Source organism: Chelmon rostratus, chromosome 17 (assembly GCF_017976325.1).
Source record: "Chelmon rostratus isolate fCheRos1 chromosome 17, fCheRos1.pri, whole genome shotgun sequence".
In the NCBI taxonomy this organism is placed as follows: Eukaryota; Metazoa; Chordata; class Actinopteri; order Chaetodontiformes; family Chaetodontidae; genus Chelmon; species Chelmon rostratus.
The window spans coordinates 5,996,906-6,014,913 of record NC_055674.1 but is presented as its reverse complement, the minus strand read 5'-3'; the positions used below and the strand labels follow the sequence as shown (position 1 = coordinate 6,014,913).

At 44.5% G+C, this 18,008-nt stretch overlaps 1 protein-coding gene across 1 annotated transcript in view; it reads left to right on the top strand.

Moving 5' to 3' along the window:
* The first annotated feature begins 2,513 nt into the window (after positions 1-2,513).
* Positions 2,514-18,008, top strand: part of si:ch211-210g13.5 (inactive phospholipase C-like protein 2) — a 64,451-nt gene continuing 48,956 nt past the window's right edge. Inside the window, exon 1 of the mRNA XM_041957697.1 lies at positions 2,514-3,277. Coding sequence (XP_041813631.1) covers positions 2,975-3,277 — 303 coding nt within the window. The 5' untranslated portion in view covers positions 2,514-2,974. The remainder of the gene's footprint in view (positions 3,278-18,008) is intronic.

Genomic DNA, 18,008 nt, shown 5'->3' with positions numbered 1-18,008 from the left:
ATTTCCAATTCACTCTGAATGGGACTATTTACAATCTGCGCTCGGTTGTTCCTTCCTGCTGATTGTATTCAAATCGATACTTGAGAAGAGGGGAGGTGGGTGGAGGAAGAGCGTCCTGACATCTCAGATGAAGAGTGATGCTCTGAAATTACAGAGGAGTGGCCGCTCATGTGTTACAAGCCTTTGCTATTCTCCTCAGCATGTGAAGACAGTAAAAAAACTTAATCTCCACTCTTTCACAAAGGCGCTCCGGAGACTGATAAAAGCTTTCGTCTAACTACTTTTCTTATTTGTCCCTTCTATGCTCATTTAGATGTAGAGGTTTAAAGGAGCTACACTCCCTCAGATCTCGAGGATCAAGGTATTTCACTGTGTATTGTGAGCAGGATTCCCATAATTAAAGCGACAATAGCAGTTAAATGATGAAATATATCTGGTGAGGCTGTTCTCTGTACTGTCCTGCATTGCAGCAAATCACCTTAATGAAACAAGGACACACTGTGTGATTGATGTAATGCACCTGAAGCCAGGCTCAAGACGAGATTTCCATTATTTAAACGTTGCTCAGCTGTATCTTTGCTTCTTTTTGCCCTGGTTGAACTAGCGTACAACATTTTGTTCTCCATGAACAAAACATTACAATTTTGTTTTTTACAAAGCCTTCAGACAAAATATCACCTATTTGCAAAGACTAGATTCTCCAACATGGAAGCACAAAAGAGATTTCACAAATGTAGACTTGTCCTTTCTGTAATTTGACAGGACCGAATCATTTTTTTTATGGCCGATGATTAAAAAATTGTCAATGTGTATTTATTATTTTCTTCTTGGATTCATCTGCTCATTATTTTCTCCATTCATCGATTAATGGCTTGGTTTATAAAAATTCTGAAAATAATGAAAAATGCCATCACAGTCACCCAGAGACCAAAGTAGCACTATCACAAAGCTCGTTTCACATGAAAAGTGCAATAATTAAAGAATTATCAAAACACCTGCCAGCTGACTGATTAATCGACTAATCATGTCAGCTCTACTTGTATAAACTGTTGGGTTGCTGAACTTATAACAAAACATCATATTTTTTAGCTCTTCATATGTTTTGTGTGCAAAAATTTAATCTACAAAGTAACTAGTAACTAAAGCTGTTGGATAAATGCAGTGGGGTAAGAAACACAATATGTCTCTGAAAATAAAATAAAAGGCATGAAAAAAGCAAAGTATGGATACCTCAGATTTGGACTTAAGTACAGTACTTACTACTGACAATATGGATCCAGGGGGACATCCAGTACCTCCCAGTTGCCGCCAAGACAGACAGGACCTGAGCCACAAGACCTCCTCTCCACCACGGAAAGACTACACAAGAACACAAGAGTCAAGGCTCACACTGTTCACACAGACACAGACACAGACACACACACACACACACACACACACACACACACACACACACATACACACAGGGGAGAGCAAGACAAGGACAACATGCACACAAGGGAGAGAGAGGGGGGTGACGCGAGGAGAGGCTGAACCTCCTGGATGATGAAGCTTCACATCTGAAACATGAATGAGCCGTCGACAGCCAGGGGAGCGAAAGAGGTCCCAGGACGGCCGACGGTCCAACTCACAGAGTGAAAAGAGAGGACGAGAAGGAGAAAGAAGGGAGAGACGGAGAGAGAGGACACTGACTGCTGGGACACTCATGTGCTTGTGGGACAACAAACAGACGCAGGGTTGCAGAGATGCGTGGTTTTCAGAAAGTTTCTTGTCAGCAGGACAAACATGGCTTAATCTAATCTACCGGCTCAGCCGTTATCATGTAGTTGCAGAGCTGCAGCACCGGCAGCTTCTGACCTGCAGCTTTGGACCTACTTGTTCTGGTCTAACTAGCGCCACCTACAGGCAAGGAAAATAAAAGCTGCTGCAATTTTGACACATGCACCACTTGAAGGCAATGATTCTTAAAACTAATTTCTCTTTTTCATAGTCTTCCTCATAGGGTTGATGTTGTTTAAGGTTGGACATTTTACTATTGAAATCTCTGAAATTCAAGTGATTTATTCAGTTCAGCCTGCAGTGAACTGGCCTTCATATATCACTGTCTCCGGATGACTCTGGAGAGGGGTGAAATAAACACCACTTGTGTGCATTATGGACTTTTTAAAATGTTCATTTTTAAGTAGTGGAGCTCCCTAGCTCCCTCTTTTGGCTTAACAGCAGTGTGTGAGCTCTGTCTTGTACTTCACAGCAAGTATAATGATGTTTACTATCATAAAACTTCCAGATCTTAATGTGTTTAGGAAATGTCCAAATGTTTGGCCTTGAGCTCACAAACTGTCAGCGTGGTCTGTTTGCTTTCAGTAACAGAGCCACAGTGCGCGCGCACGCCGACGGATCAAACTGTGATTGCGCGCGGGACACGTCGGTTTTAATTGTGCGCGCACGCGCTCACCTGTGCATGCGGGGGTTTGGTGCTCATTGCAATTGCGCTCTCGCAGTCTTGAATTTGTCCCGCGGATGCGTGCGAGAGGGCAAGCGCTCCCGTTCGCAAGCAGAGCAAAAGTGCAGAGGACGCGAGGCGATGCGCGCAGCGCGCAGTCCACAGCAGCGGACGTGGTTCGCGAAGCACATTTCTGAGGACAAGGAGACGAAAGTGGAAGCTGTGAACAGGCACGGCGGCGGCAAAGCCTCGACATAAGTCAGCATTTCCAGTTTGTTTTTGAACACACGCCTCCAGAAAGCTTATCGGAGGGGGTTGCGTGCGGGGGACGCCGTCTGTTCAGTATTTTAGCAGGACGGACCGTCCGCTGCCCGGCTTCAGACGCTGCCCTGCGCTCCGGTGATGGACCGGCAGTGGTGATCCGGTGAAGAACAAGAGCCACCCTGGACGCCAACAAGTCCACCGTGCTTTGAGAAAATGGGCTGTTTTCACATCGTGGAGGGGAGGGCTTTGCTGTAACACCGGCGGATCATGGCAGGGGTACACGCTTCAGATGCTGTGTCGGGACATTTTTTGGATCCTGCCATCGGCTCCCCGCCTGGCCAGGGCGCGACCAACGCGGCGGGAGTCACCGGCGACGCGGCCGCGCTGCCTCCAACCGGCACCCGGGCGTATTTGGAGGTGTCAGCAGCTGCCCAGGGCTACGGGGCCGAGGGAGTTTACACCAATGGACGGTACAGGGAGCACAGCAGCCCAAGGATCGGGAGTGGCAGCCGTGATAATTCCGCCGAGAGAAGTCAGGGAGCTGGAAACACACCTTGCGGCATCATGAAGGTTAGTTGGTTGAAACACTTAATTCTCCTTGTCAACGATTCTCAAGGTGACACAAGGGGAATCTGCGAAGTGGCGTAGCGTAACAAAGCAGCAAAAGCCTGCGCAAACGTGCGGTCCAGACACTTCCAGGGGTCCGCACAGCTCCACTGGGCTCCCCAGAAAAATCACAAATAGGCTGGGAAGTCTTGAAGTTTAGCACAACGCCAGAATGCGCAAGGGAATTACCCCAAACTGGACTTCATGTCCTCACTCATAGCATCAACAGAAATATAAGACTCTAACCAGGAATGGCATGCTGAAATCTACGCAGAACATCTGTATTTGCGTCCTTCACATGTGGATGTCCCTGCATGTTGTGTGTCAAACTCACTGATGAAATCCACCCACACTTCTGCAGGTCCGAAACTCTCCAGACATGCAGTTTGCATCTCTAATCAAACAAAAAGAGGCTGAGAAATCCTCTGAATCAGCTGTTTGCTGCAGTCCAGGACAGGAACACTCCAGTGAAGTAACTCTAGAGAGTTGTAGTGTGTTTATATTAAACTTCACATGATTTATGCTATTTTTTCAGTTTAGATTAGACAGTTTTCGTACTCTGCTGCTGGAGCTGCAGCACACTCAGGGATAAATGTATTAACACTTGATAATGCAGAAGTAAAAGCAGGCCTCGGTGAAACAGATGGTGCACACAATTTGGCATGCTTTGAAACTTTTGGCTAATATGAACCTGATTTATGGGCCGGGGGCAGGCGTCTTTCTCCATGCAGCCGCTTTCAGTAATGGATGCTGTGATTTTAATATTTTTAATGGTTTGCCCGGCCCTAATTAGTGCTCCCATTACTGGAGGTTAATTGACTGGTCTTCTGCACACAGACGCAGGCAAGATAGCAAATTTCCTCATGATTTTTGTAATGTTACCCCATGTTGTGCACAAGAATGCCTTGATTATACATCACAGAGAGTCTGTTAGCCTGACAGGCTCTGTCACGGGGTCCTTCGTGGAGATTGAAGTATTGCGTAGGTGGGACACACTGGAGAGTTGCGTTCTGTCACATCAGACCTAGTTTGCTTAGCAACCAACACAAAACAGTGGCTAATTCATTGTTGCCCCCATTATTAGATTCCCTGTGGATGTGGGCACACAAACAACATGTATGTTCATGTGTGAAAACAAACACTGACACTGGTTGAATGCTGTCAGCTCGTTGGAATCCAAATGAAGGTGCATCATTTGCTGTTTTCACCCCGAGGCATCCCCTTGGTATTCATTACAAACACATTTGTTCTTCGTTAAAAAAGAAGAATCTTGAAATATCGTGTGGCTCCAAAGCCCTAAATCCCTCCTCTGCCTCCACAACAATCAGACCACCTCTGTGAAGCTCATGAGCGAAACATGACAGGAAAGCTGGAGGGGATTGTGCTGTCTCAATGTGATTGATAACCAAGCTTCAAAGGCTGATTCTCTGAATAGCGCGTCTGCATGATGTTCGAAAGTGATCCCGCTGTGCTTTGCTAGCATGGTGTGATGAAGTACGGCAAATTCTCGTGCACTGGCTCCTAAAATAACCGGGGACGGCTTGAAAATTGAGTTGGTGAGCTGAGGCTTGCGCCGATTTGTTGCTTCCATTCTAATAGCTGGAAGAAAGTGATCCGTGCTGCAGGTATTTGAGTGCCTTTTAATGACGGGAAATGTTGATGGACGACTCATAAAACCCAGCTGTGACTCCTCCTGAGACGTGCATTTCTTCTCCAGGCTCTTCTTCTGTTGGAAGACCATGTGCATACATGCCCTTGGTGAAATAATGGGAATGTACTGTTATGTGAAAAGCTGAATTTTAGACTGATCAGCTGACTGTACTGATAGAGGGAAACTGTGCTCTGATGGAATTCCCTTCTTTTATGTTCAGCTGCACTTCAGAAAGTGTTATGCTGTAGAAAACGCTTCTGCAGATATTAAACAATAATAAAAGTGTTGCTTGTTGTTGGAATTTCAATAAACCCATTTTTTCCAAGCACATCCACCAGTCCTCTCTTTCTCGGGGGCAGTTTTAAGTAGACAAAAGTCCTTCAGCTATATCCTGCTAGCAAACATCGCCGATCATGTGACGACCTTGCAGAGCAAGTTTGAGTGTTTAACTTAAAGAAATTGAAAGGTGAAACACTCCTGTCACCTTAAATACGTCTTGTACCATTTGATCCTTCCTCATGTTCAGTGCGCAACACCTCCGGACAGACGCATCGCACATTACACTCACAAACTGGCACACACTGAGCAGACCCTGGTGGGAAAGTGGGTCAGCCACTCTGTAGGCTTGGTTCATGTATGGCTTCATCACACCCACCCACACTTTAGCAGCAATTTGTTGCGTGTGTGTTGAGTGGAGGTTTAAAAGGTGAAGGGGCTGCAGGTCCATGGGAATAGGGAAGCAAATGAGCAATTACAGAGCAGCGTTACCTCATTAACCCGGCCCTCAACAAGCAAATCTTAGAAGAAAGGAGCTTGTGTGTCGGTCCCTTAAGCGGCCATCCAACTTTGTCCTCGTGTCATTTCCTCAGCAGGGTGACAGAGTCATGGTGGAGAGGCTGCGAAGTGGCTAGAGGGGGGTTTGTGATGCAGCCGTGTTATGTAATGCTGGACTGTGGACAGCTGCAAGGCCGGCTCCAGCCTGGCTGCTGGGTGGAGGGAACTGACAACCAGCACATTACGGAAGGCGCAAACAGGATTTTGCCAAGAATTTAAGGATGGTGCTGCTGCATCTGAAAAGAAGCTCCCAAGCATTCAGCATGCATCTGCTTTCATCTTTATCCGCTGTTACCGCCCTCCTCGCTTTGTAGAGTCCTGAACCTCAGCTGCAGAATAAAGGTCAAACATTTATTTTCAGACATCTGCATGAAAAAAAGCAATTCATGCTTGGGTTAAAGGTAATCCAAAAGGAAAGAAAGACATCAGTGATGTAACACAGTTAATGTCTGTTGGGGATAAAGATCAATAAAGATCACACGGTTATCAGCCTGTCTTGCATCAGGTCCTCCCTCCCCTGCACCTTGGCAATCTGCCTCTGTGAGCGACAAGATATCAATTCACCCTCTCATTCATGGCCTCATGTAAGAGACGATAGCCAATATGAGCCAGCGTGCCCCACATCAGCTCGTGAGTGTGCTGAGATGCGTAATAAGGGACTGACATAGATATACAGTGTAGACCGGCTTATGGAGGCGTCAATCCTGTCAACCGAGAGTGAGGAAGAGAACATCGTGCAGGAGGAGGCGATGCTTTTGATTTTCAAGAGGTTTAAAAGACGACAGATTGAGCTTTTCTGTAGAGTTCTCGAGGGTTCTTTACTCATTTATGTTCGAGCTGCCTGATATTGGAAAAAACTGACGTTTCACCGTTGAATTTTCACCAGATTACTCTATTGAGCTCTATTTGGAAAGAAATAATCATTCTAGACACTTTTAAATGACGTGGGGTGCCAATCAGAGTCAGTGACAAATAATTCTAAAATAGAAATATATAATAGGCCTGTCAAATAGTAGCAGTGTAGTAGCAATGAAATATACGTCAATGAAAACCAAACAAATCGACTACACGCAGTTCGGTTTTCAGCAGGTGTATTCAATCAAGCAAGCAAAGCAGCTATCGGTGTGGTGACGGTGAGAGACCCAGTTCACAAGCACGAAAAGAAAGACAACTCTAACGTCTCCTCCGGGTTTTAACGAGGATCCCGATAAGACCGGCATCTCCTGGAGGAACTCAGACTGGGAAATCTGCGCTTCCACTGGATCACTCCTCCTCCTGACACAGAGTCCAGAGACTGGGCTTACGTCTAAGCAGCAGTCGGCTGCAGGAACATGGACTTTGCAGTGCGATCTGATGCAGAGGGAAAAGCAGGCACACCTCTTCTACACTGACCAAAACACAGTAATAGAAACTCACTGGCAACAAACATGTAAATGATCTTATATCAGGCACTTAGACGTTGCACATGTTGCGATGTCTAGATGACATATCGTGCAGCTCAGAGGTCAACTAAATATGTACTCTTATTCTAAAGAAGAAATAGGAAGATTGTGTTTTTGGCTTTTAAATGAATGAATTTTAAATTTCTTGGATAAAAACAGGAGATTAAGATGTTGTTTAGGTTCGCTTGCATCTCCAAACCTGCCACACAGACGCAGGGCACACAATGTGTTGCACTGAATTGGTCCTTCCAATGTCCAAATCTCCTCCTCCCCTCACTGACCGTATGAATAGAAAGAGCAGCTGTGTTTGACCACCTCTGGCCCTGATAACAGCTGCACGCGTCGTGCCTGCGAGGACTTGTAGCGTCCCAGCGTTAGAGCCGACCGTGCAGACATCAGTGCCTGTCATAACTACCCAAGGTTGATGGGTGGATAGTCCTTTTTATGGCGCAATCGCGTCCATCCCACAGGGGGTCCGTGAGATTGATATCAGGGATGGTCAGCAGGTCGAGAATGTCATTTTATCTGAATGATCCCAGAATCCTTTCTGGAGGATTCTTGCGCTATGACAGGGGACATAATCTCATTGAAGATATGTGTCCCCTTGGAGGTTCACAGTGACTTTTAATGGTGTGTTCTGGCGTCAAGGCATCGATTCTACAGGTATTAATAGACCCAGTGAAAAGAACTCATCCCTGCACTCCAAGCAAGCAAAACAAGTGTGGACATGCAGTTGTGATTGTGTACATTTGTGTATGCACTGACATATAGGCTGACAGTATGTTGTTTGCCCTGGAAAGTGGATCCCAGCTCCTCATCCCACCGGGGGCCCCCTCATGAACTGGGTATATGGAACCAAATGGTGATGATCTTACTTTCTGGTTCCCAAAAGTGTTTAAACTCACTTGAGTTGGAAATGATTTGGTCAGTAACGAACACATTCGTCATTCATGATGCAGACATCTTTGTTTTCTATGTTTAAGGTGTGTGTGGTCATTTATGAGTCAGTGCATTCAGCAGCAAGAAATGCAGCAGTAATATATTGATTATAAAATACCTTTTAGTTTATGTATATTTATTAAATCTTTTACTTCATATGTTCTACACATTTAATTATTTCTTTCTCTGTTTGCCTGTACTTGTCAGCCTCTGTGCTGCTGCAACACCTGAATTTCTCCTCTGGGAGATCAATAAAGAATTATCTTATATATGAATTGTCTTACGCCAGCTGACAGTCACAAACAATAGTAATTGATCTTTGAAAGGCTTTATGTATTTACCTACAGTCTGTTATATTAACAGAAAGCCTCCTGCTGAAACAAACAGGTAATTCGGTCTTTCTTTGTGACATTTCAAAGTTTACTTAAAACCCGTCTGACACCTGGATTGAATCGTAGCTGCAGGCGATCTGTCAGACACGAGCAGCGTCTTGAATTTCCGCCCTCTGATGGATCCCGCCGTCAGGCTGCCGCTGCTCCTGGCTACTGTTTAGCTAATGTGAGATTTGGCTGATCCTCCTGAGGACCGAGGACAACTCACTACAACAAGCCCCGAACTGAAAGCGCTGATTACATTTAGTGGGATCATCTGAGATGATGATGAGAATTGGAACAAGAGCATATCCACGCCTCGCTGCTCATGTCACAAGCTTAGGCTAAGAGCTGCCTCCAAAAAAAGTGATTTAAAGTAATGGACAGACAGTATGGATAGAGATCCAGGAAGTTGTGGTAAAATTGTCTCTTTTAAGGCTTTTAAAGTGCATAAGTAATTCCCACGTCTGCTGCAGCAGCACCGCGTACTGAGCGCTTAGATATTTTTGGAAATCAGAGATCTGCACTGCGTTGAAATGGAGGCAGCAGAAGATGTGAAGTGGTGATTACAGACGTCTGGGGCTGCTGAATCATCGCTTGCTCTCTTGGCTGGTTCTCTCCAAGCAGCAATCTGCAAAATACAAACATCTCAAATAGGCCTCTTTGTGTTTCAAATGCACATCTTAGCGTCAAACAGGGAGCGAAAGCAGTTTTATAAAGGTCACTCACCCACAGAGAAACACTGAGCTCAAGAGCCCAAAATGCATTCCTCGAACAAGTGCGATTAGCATCTCAGCGGAGCGAATTCAAACAAAGAGCAGCTGTGATTTATGTATATTTCATGTTTCTGTTTCGCTTGTTATTTCAAGGTTATTTGATAGGCCTAGTAAATTCTCTTGCCACTCCAAAATGTGTTATCACTTGAAGCTGAGTCGCTGTCAGATCAGAGCCGAGAAAAGACGAGGAAGCTAGAAGCAGGGAAAAATCAAATAGATCCGTCATAATCTGAGATTCTGTGGGAGACATGATATGCAGGGTCCATATCTCAGGCTTTGAAGCCTGGTTCCAGGTATGGTTTTACACAGTGATTTGTCATTGAATTTTCCGGGTAGTGTTTTTGGATGGGCAAGCGTAGCACAGACTGTGAGGCACACCTCCCCAGGGGGCCATGGGAGAGTTGCAGTGGAGGGGGGGGTAATGTGTGTTAGGGGAAGGAGACAGGTGTACACCGCTGTCCGAAAAACAAGGGAAAGTTAGTTATTGTAGTTTGGCCCTTTGCTTTGGCCTGTGTGTCAACAGCTGGGACTGCAGCAGAGGCTGTGACACAGCCCACAGAGGCAATTTAGGTACATTAGGACACAATTGCATCAATTTCTGTTAAAAATCACACACCTCCTCTGAGTCACAACTCAAATCTGAACACATACAATATGCTTGGTTTTTGCATTCTATCCCTGATGTTGAATCAGAAAAAAAAAAAAAGAATCATCGCGTTTGCACATTTTCTTCAGTATCAAAGTAATGCAGCGATAGTTGTCTGTACATCCACGGGTACATTGCAAAAAGGAACCTAAAGGCTAACTAAACTAACTAAAGGCTAATTTGGCATGCTTTTAATGGTGGCAATGTGCCAAAAGCTAAACACATATAGCATAAAAAACAGGGCCCAAGGTGCAGCCCACAGCGGCGTAACTAGCTGAATCCATAGCAACAGCCCCCGAAGTATTATGGGAACTGGTGCTCCAATATTCTAAGATAAACAAAAGTAAGATAAAGAAAAATAACTGCAGTGAAAAAATCAATTTCTATTAACTTAAAGATGTTTTTTTTTTTGCATTTCTGGGGCTGTGGGTGTCTCATGGTCACGGAGGTGGGTGGAGGTTGGGGGTGGCGGCAGCTGAACAGAAGCAACTCTTCCTTTCACTGGACCTTTTATTGACCTTGTTTCCACCTCACTACAGTTTGAAAGCACTAATGCTAATTAGCAAGAACCAGGCCAGACTAACCGCTGTCAAAGCTCTGAGAAGGATTTGGTGTGTTTGACATTCGCACATCGTTGAGAGACGACACAGAGCAGCCGAGTTCCTCCTGGCCATCCGTCTCGGGTTTCACGGGGGTGGGGCTGTCCAAAGTTGCCTCTTAATCCTTGCTCCTCCTTTATTCCCTTAAAGGATAATGACTTGAGCTGGAACCTCAATTACCCATGTGTCAAATTGGGCCCCAGACAAAAGACAGTTCTTTCAAACAAGAGCTATTGATTTGATTGGACACCACCAGGGTGTGTTTTGGGTGAAGCCTTATCTTGATGATCCTTGCGGGACGTGCGCAACAGTGACGACACCGGCATTTTTCTGCGTGTGCGGTCCTCATGACAGAGAAAAGACCTCTGGGCAAAATAGCTTGGCCAGGACATTGATTTGATCAGGAGGCGATACCACACACTGTTTAGCAGGATGGCTCTCCCAGGAAAGCTGCTGTCATTTCAAGGACACAAGTAAGGATGAGTAACATTCAGCTTTTGTCGGGCTGGATGTTTCCCAGCTTCACCTGAGCTGGAGAAGCAGGGGTCTGATGGATGGACGGGACAGTATATCTGCAGAGCTGCTCCACGTGGCTTTGCTCCGACCCGTTTTGTGCCACCTGTAAAATGCACAGCAGCTCCTCGCAATCACATTTTTTCTCCTTCTCAGCGTGCAGCGAGACAGGAAGAGAATGTGACAGTACACTCAGAACAGCACTGTGTGACTGAGGGTGATGAAACGGTTCGCAATCGTCAAAACGGTTCACCAAAATTAAAAGTCGCATTTTCATAGCCACTTGAAAGCAATCTGTGTGGCGTCATGTGAGGTGGGATTGGGAACATTTCCAACATTTAAGGCTATTCAGGAGAGTCAAGAATCATTCTGTGCACTCATTCTCCCACTTTTTCCTAGTTTCATGTCCTGCTACATTACAGCCTTCAACGCACAATATCTAATATCTGCCACTAGGGGTCTCTCAATCAAAACAAGGACAAACTAATAATTTGACGCTGTTGTGAAGGAGAGAGGGATCACAGGAGTTGCTGTCTTCGGTCATTGCTGATGAAAATCTATCTGAAGTGACTCAGGCAGAAATGTTCACTAATGAAGTAACGTTTAAAAAGTTTCATTCACGTTAAATTTCATCACCGACTTGCTTCCTTACTCTCACCTGGTGTTTGCCGCGTCACCATTGATGGGCGACCAAATGAAGCACACCGTTACCTTGAATAAAATCATGGATTTCTCTGGGTTTGCACATTGTCAGATAATGTAAGTCGACAACGCAACAAAATATCTAATATAGCTACAGTCATTTTTAGTCCTTTTAATGCAGAAATGTTGCATATTATACATTTAAGTGTGAATCCTAGCTTTTCCCCTGGTAATGCCACTTATGTGCAGGAAACACAGGAGATGGAGCTGACTCTGTTTCTTCGGGTGTCTTTCATTATGCAACTTAATTAAAAAGAGCAGAAAGGGATGGTAACAGGTAAGACCAGCACGGAGTCCTCATCTGCCTCGCTTTATTTACTCAGACACTCAATCTGTTAGGTTTGGACTGCCGGAGGGAGCGCGCTGTCTTCACGTCCGCACCATTTCATTCTCCTCCTCCTCCTCCTCCTCCTCCTCCTCCTCTTCCTCCTGCAGCCCAGGGTGGCCTGGTGGAGTTATCTCTGTGCCTGAGTTCAGAACAGGGAGGGAACGATTAGCCGAGAGAACGTGCGTGGTCATTTTCAGTCGCGCCACGTCTCATATTGGAAGTGACAGTGGTGAATGTTAATGGTGGGTTTTGCAGCGTTCTTGGAAAGTGGAGCACGGCGTCTTCTCTCACTGAAGCAGGAGGGGATTCCTCGCAGAAAGTTGATCGTGACAGTAGGCTTCAGCGCTGCTTCCTGAGAGGATACAGTAAGAAGCAAGAAAGCTAATAGCGGAAGATAAAGCCAGAGAGCTGCAGGAGGAAGGAAGTGATGCAACTCCTGACCATCTGATGTTGTGGGTGGATGTGCATTAAAACATGCCAGAGCTGGTGAGATATCAGAGATATAAATAGGTGTTACACTGTACTGTAGCTGTGCGTGTACACACTCACACGAATCAAGCTGCATTCAAGACAGCTCGATGTTTTGCATGCATATACTACGTAGACATGTGGGCCATCATCAGCGTGCGAGAGCGAGAGTTTCAGACGTAACCATGGCGAGAAAAGTGATCCTCCTGCAAAAGGAATCAGAATATTGAACCAGTTAGCTCGACTCATCTGAAAGCACATACTGCTGCTTTTTGTTTGCGTTTCACCACAGATCAAATGCGATGGTTATGCAAGGGTGTAAGGTTGTGTTTGGAGGTTTGAACTCACATTGATTTCAGTGGAGACTTCTCTTGTGGAGCTGCTGGGAAAAAAAACCCTCTGGCTTTCTTCTGCTGTCTGGTTTCTCCATTCTTTCGTCCTTGTCGGTGTGGTTGCCAGTGTTGTTCCTGGGTTCTGTCTGGTGTGCTTTGCTATATTTGCTTTAGCTTTTTCACTGAGTTCTTTCACTCTTGCGTTCTGTCTAACCTCGCACCATGTCAAGACCTGGCCGACCACAGGCCTCAGCTTATTTATACATTATATAATCATGGGCTTGATCTTTCCGAAAGCTGAACAACACATAGTGCTTTTTTTTCTTTTTCTTTTGAGGTCTACAAAGCAGAGCAGCCGGCTTTGTTTTCAAGATGCTGTTTAGCATAGTGAGATTATCTTACGATCAGTTTACAGCTTTCAGTCGTTAACTGGAAATGCAGGGTGTCAATCCTCAGTGCTTTCTGAGTACTGACTGAAACATGCCTGAAGCACAGAATATCAAGATACTCAAAGCTGCTGTTTGATATCCGGTTCAGTTTGTTGCCTTGTTTTCTCATGATTTCAAATTAAAAATCAAAATGTTGCTACTTTAGACTAAAGTCACAGTTTTGGTAGGTATCGGCAGATACTGGCCCCTTTGCTTCATGAGAACTGCTGTCTTTCAAATAAATGTGCCTGTAGAATCTCTCAACGATAAGGGACCCTTTCATCCCCTTAAAATTACAATTTTTAACCAAGCATGGGTATGACTCCCGTGATTGGTCACACTGAAACATCTGAACAATTTGTGGATGGATCGCCATGAAAGTTTGCACAAACATTCACAACTCCCAGAGGATGAATCTTATTAGCTGTAGCGATCCTCTGTAAATGCAGAAATAATACCAGCTGAGGTAATAATGCACGCCAAACTAAGATGGTGAACATGCTAAACATTATACCTGCAAAACCCTAGCATGTTGGCATTGTCGCTGTTTGCATGATGCCAGGCCATCTTCGGCTTCTAAGCAGTGCTGTGCTGAAGCGCAGGCTGACAGAGCTGCTGGAATGGCTGCAGACTCTTGTTTATGTATGGAACTCAATGCACTACAAAAACTTGATGTGAAGTGCACAATGCATCATGCATCATGTTTTGCCTACTGCAGCACAGAGATGACACGGTTATGAAACGTCTAATCAGGTCAGTATACAATGATGTGCTCTAGCTTTTGGGCACATCATGGGTGTTCATGAACAACGTGTGTGCATGGAGAGGCTTGTTGTCTTCTGAGCTATACTGTACATCTTTTTACCACTGTGATTTATGATAGCCACCGGTACACAGTTGCCAAGGATTCACAGATGGTGCCATTTTTCTTTTTGCCGTGGCACAGATGGCATAAGATGAGGAAATTGTGGGCTTTAAGCACGGGAGCTGAGTGTGTATGTGATTGGAAGGGGATGCAATTTGCAATTTAATTGTCTTGTTTGATTCAGTGATTGAACCTTTTTGGCATTTGGCGTAGACGTCAGCCTCGCCACGTGGTCAGAATAGGCTAGAAAATAACAGTTCCATTCATGCATTTCATATTTTGTTTCAGTTTTTTTCTTATTTTTTTTGCAGTTGTGGTGGCTGCCCACACATTAAAAGAAATATCATGTGCCTTTTATTGATGAGCCATTCTTAACCTACAACACCTACACAAGCTGAGCAAGAGACGGAACCAAATTTACCTGAATCCCTCCGCGTTAGACTTTCCTCTTCCACAGGAGACACCGCCTTTCACGCTTTCAGTAATTACTGTTCATCCCAAATCTTGCACAGATGTCGCTGAGGCCTGTTATGCATTAAAGATGTTGAACTGGCTGCTTCTCGTTTCCACCGCGTCCTCCTGCATGCCGCCTGTTAGCTGTGTTGCCCCAGGGTGTCTTTCTGCAGGTTACAGTGCAAGCACGGGCATGTCAACATTCCACCGATGCTCTTCACACACACACACACACACACATACAAACACAAACAGCTGTGTTTCCATCTTGAGGATATTGCATAGACTTACATTCATTTCTTGGAGCCTTACCATAACCACCATAGCCAATAACCTTGAGCTAACCTAACCATAACCCAAGTCTTCACACTAAAATTTAATGATTTGCATTATGAGGATTTGCATTTTGTCACCACAAGGAAGGTAAATTCCCACAACGTGACTGTGTGAACAGATTTATATCCCCACAACATGAGTAGTGCACGTCCACACAGACACACACACACCGAGTACTAGCGTTTCAGTTTGCTTCTCTGCAGCTTAAACAGAATACGCTATTGACAGTTTCTTCTCAAGGGTTTTCGTTAAATCACTTTTACATTCTACAAGTGTGTCTTCAGCTTAGCGAAGGAAAGCTGAAGTCTGTGTTCATCTCCTCAGTACAGTGCACGTGTCTAGATGGTCTGCGTATGTTTGTTTGTTTGTGTGTGGCGGGAGTTACCGACAGAGAGAGGCTTCAGTCAGCCTTGAGAATATATAAGATATGAGTTTGGGGATTGGAGGATGAGGTATGGTGGTCTCATGTGATCCCCAGCTTTCTGTCTTGCGCCTGAGCCTCCGGTCCACCAGGCCTACGCCTGCTGAATGTTCTGCCTATCAGTTCGTATATTTATGTTTTCTCTGGAAGTATACAGTTTATGCATGAAGGGGGAAGCAGGCTGGGCTTTGCTGTGACTTTGGAGTGAGGGATTTTATTTGTGTTCTTTGCATTGCATGTGTAGGGGTCTGGAGAGAGATAGATCTGGACTTTATAGTGTGAAATGTGATACTGCGCAGCGAGCTCTCCCCACCAGGGGCTGGAAAAGATGAGCGGGAGAAAGTGAGAGGCCAAGATGACAGAGAGGGAGTTCATTGATGTTGGTTTTCCTGGTGAAAATGAAGATGTATCGTTACAAGAAGGTTCAAATTAACATTTTCGAATTGTTTGAAAAGCTAATAAAAATTTGTCATCTTACCTTTTAAAGAGGTCCCAGCATCCAGGTAAATATGGATTAGAATAGAAAGATGCAAAGAGAAACAAAAAGAAAAAAAGTTCCTGTAACTGGTGATATACAAATAAACTGTGCTGTGTACTACATCATGTGGTTGTTAGCTGGATTTTCTGCACATGGTGAAGCACCTTAAAAATTTAAAGTGTGGATATGCTTCGCCTCAAAAAAAGAACATTTTTGCAGTGAGGTACTGTGCATCGAAGTATAGTCTAAAAAAACTTGAAGACTTGTCAGCACCACTCCACCCATCATCTTTGCATGAGTGCAACACGGTGTGACAGTTGATGCTGACTAAAGGCTAAACTGGGATGAATATTATTTCCACCACCTCATGTTTATTTCTGCGTCTACGGCTGCTGCAGCTCCAGCTGAGCCACTCAGCGAGGAGCAAACACCTTTTTCCCACACAGCAAGAGGAAAAATGAGTCAGGAAAAGGTCGATAAAAGTCAGGGACAAGTGGTGAAAAGCCTGTGGTTTAAACTCCCCGCCTCCATATTCCCCCTCCAAAAACAACCAAATCTTCTATAGTTTGGCTCTAACTAGATTTCACTGCCAACTGCTTTTAGACTGCATTCTCTAAACTGGATTTCCTACCTTACAGACTGCCATTAATTGCAGTTTGTGCCAGTGCAGAATGTAATCTAACTTCGTGCTTGAACATGTTCCATCCATGTTTTTGTCAAAGTTTGATTGTCGTTGTGAGGTAAAGTAGCTGTGAGCAGAGACTACTGGAAAACGCCTGGGTGGTCTTTTTCGAGGAAACTCTGGCCTCTGACATTCCTGAAAATAAATAGATAGAAATAATGATTTTGTCTGACGATCATCCCCGGAAGATCAATAATAAACAAACAGGATGACCAGGATTTAATAATTTAATAATGTTGCTGTTTTGTAACAGCCAGCTTCGACGTCTTGAAATGCAGAAATATTTTCCTTTTATACATGAATGCATCAAAAAGGAAGAGTTTTTAAAACCATCCACGGGGCAACAGCAGTCAAATTCATGTCAGTTTTACATTTAAAAGCACAGAGTTTTCATACTGCACTGAATGCATCAATCTGAAAAGTGAAACGTACATGCAGTTCATAGTTAATGTGGAAGACCCTGCCAAATTACAGGCACAATAAGTTCCTAGTGCCAAGGCGTCCTTTTTATGTGGGCACCTTATTAATGCCATTGCATAATGTCAGACTCCAATTAGCCTGAACAGAGCAGGTCAGTCAGAGTAAGTGGGTACAAATTGTCAGCACACGGTGACCCAGTTGTCAACAGCCTTGTGTGAGAGGAGACCTTTTTTGTCACGAGCCTTTTTTAGATGGATGCAGAGGTGTAGAAGAGGAGGGGAGAGAGAGCGACTGTTCACCGGTCTGCAATCCAATTTTATTTGTGTGCTTGTGTACTTGTGTGTGTGTGCGTGTGTGTGCGTGTGCACGTATAACGGTGTTGGCAGAATGGATGTGAGCACATGAGCAAGTGTAACTTTGAGTGCATGATTGTATGATTGTGTGAAAAGGTCAGACACTCATGCAGCAGGAAAGTCGCTTTGGCAATCAGGGAGAATTAAGGTCAGTGTGCAGCTCTGATTGTCAGCAGTGCTGAGAGGTGTGGAAGACACACAGCATTGGCCAAAAATAAACAGAAGAATTTCAATTAATCTAATTCAGAGTTCACCGCTGATCCTAGCAAAGGATAAAGCATCTTGTCTGACTTATAGCTGTTGCAGTTGGATTCAATGTTCTCATGCATCCAAGTTTTATCTCAGCAAAAAGGGGCTATAGCCATAAATTATATTCACAATCAAATATTCTGTTAATTATTTCGGAGGTTAATCTCCTTAGCTGATAAGAACACTTTTAAGTATTTATAGAACAAAAGTAAATCTATCAAGGATGGTCTTATTTGCTTTCTTGCTGCGAGTTAGATGAGAATATTGATACAACTCTCAACCTGCGGTTGGTTAGCTTAGCATAAAGACTGTAAACAGAGGGAAACAGCTAGCCTGCTCTGTGCCAACAACAATTATTGGTTTATTTGTACAGAAATATTAATTGTGTAGTTTTATTTACAGTTGCAAC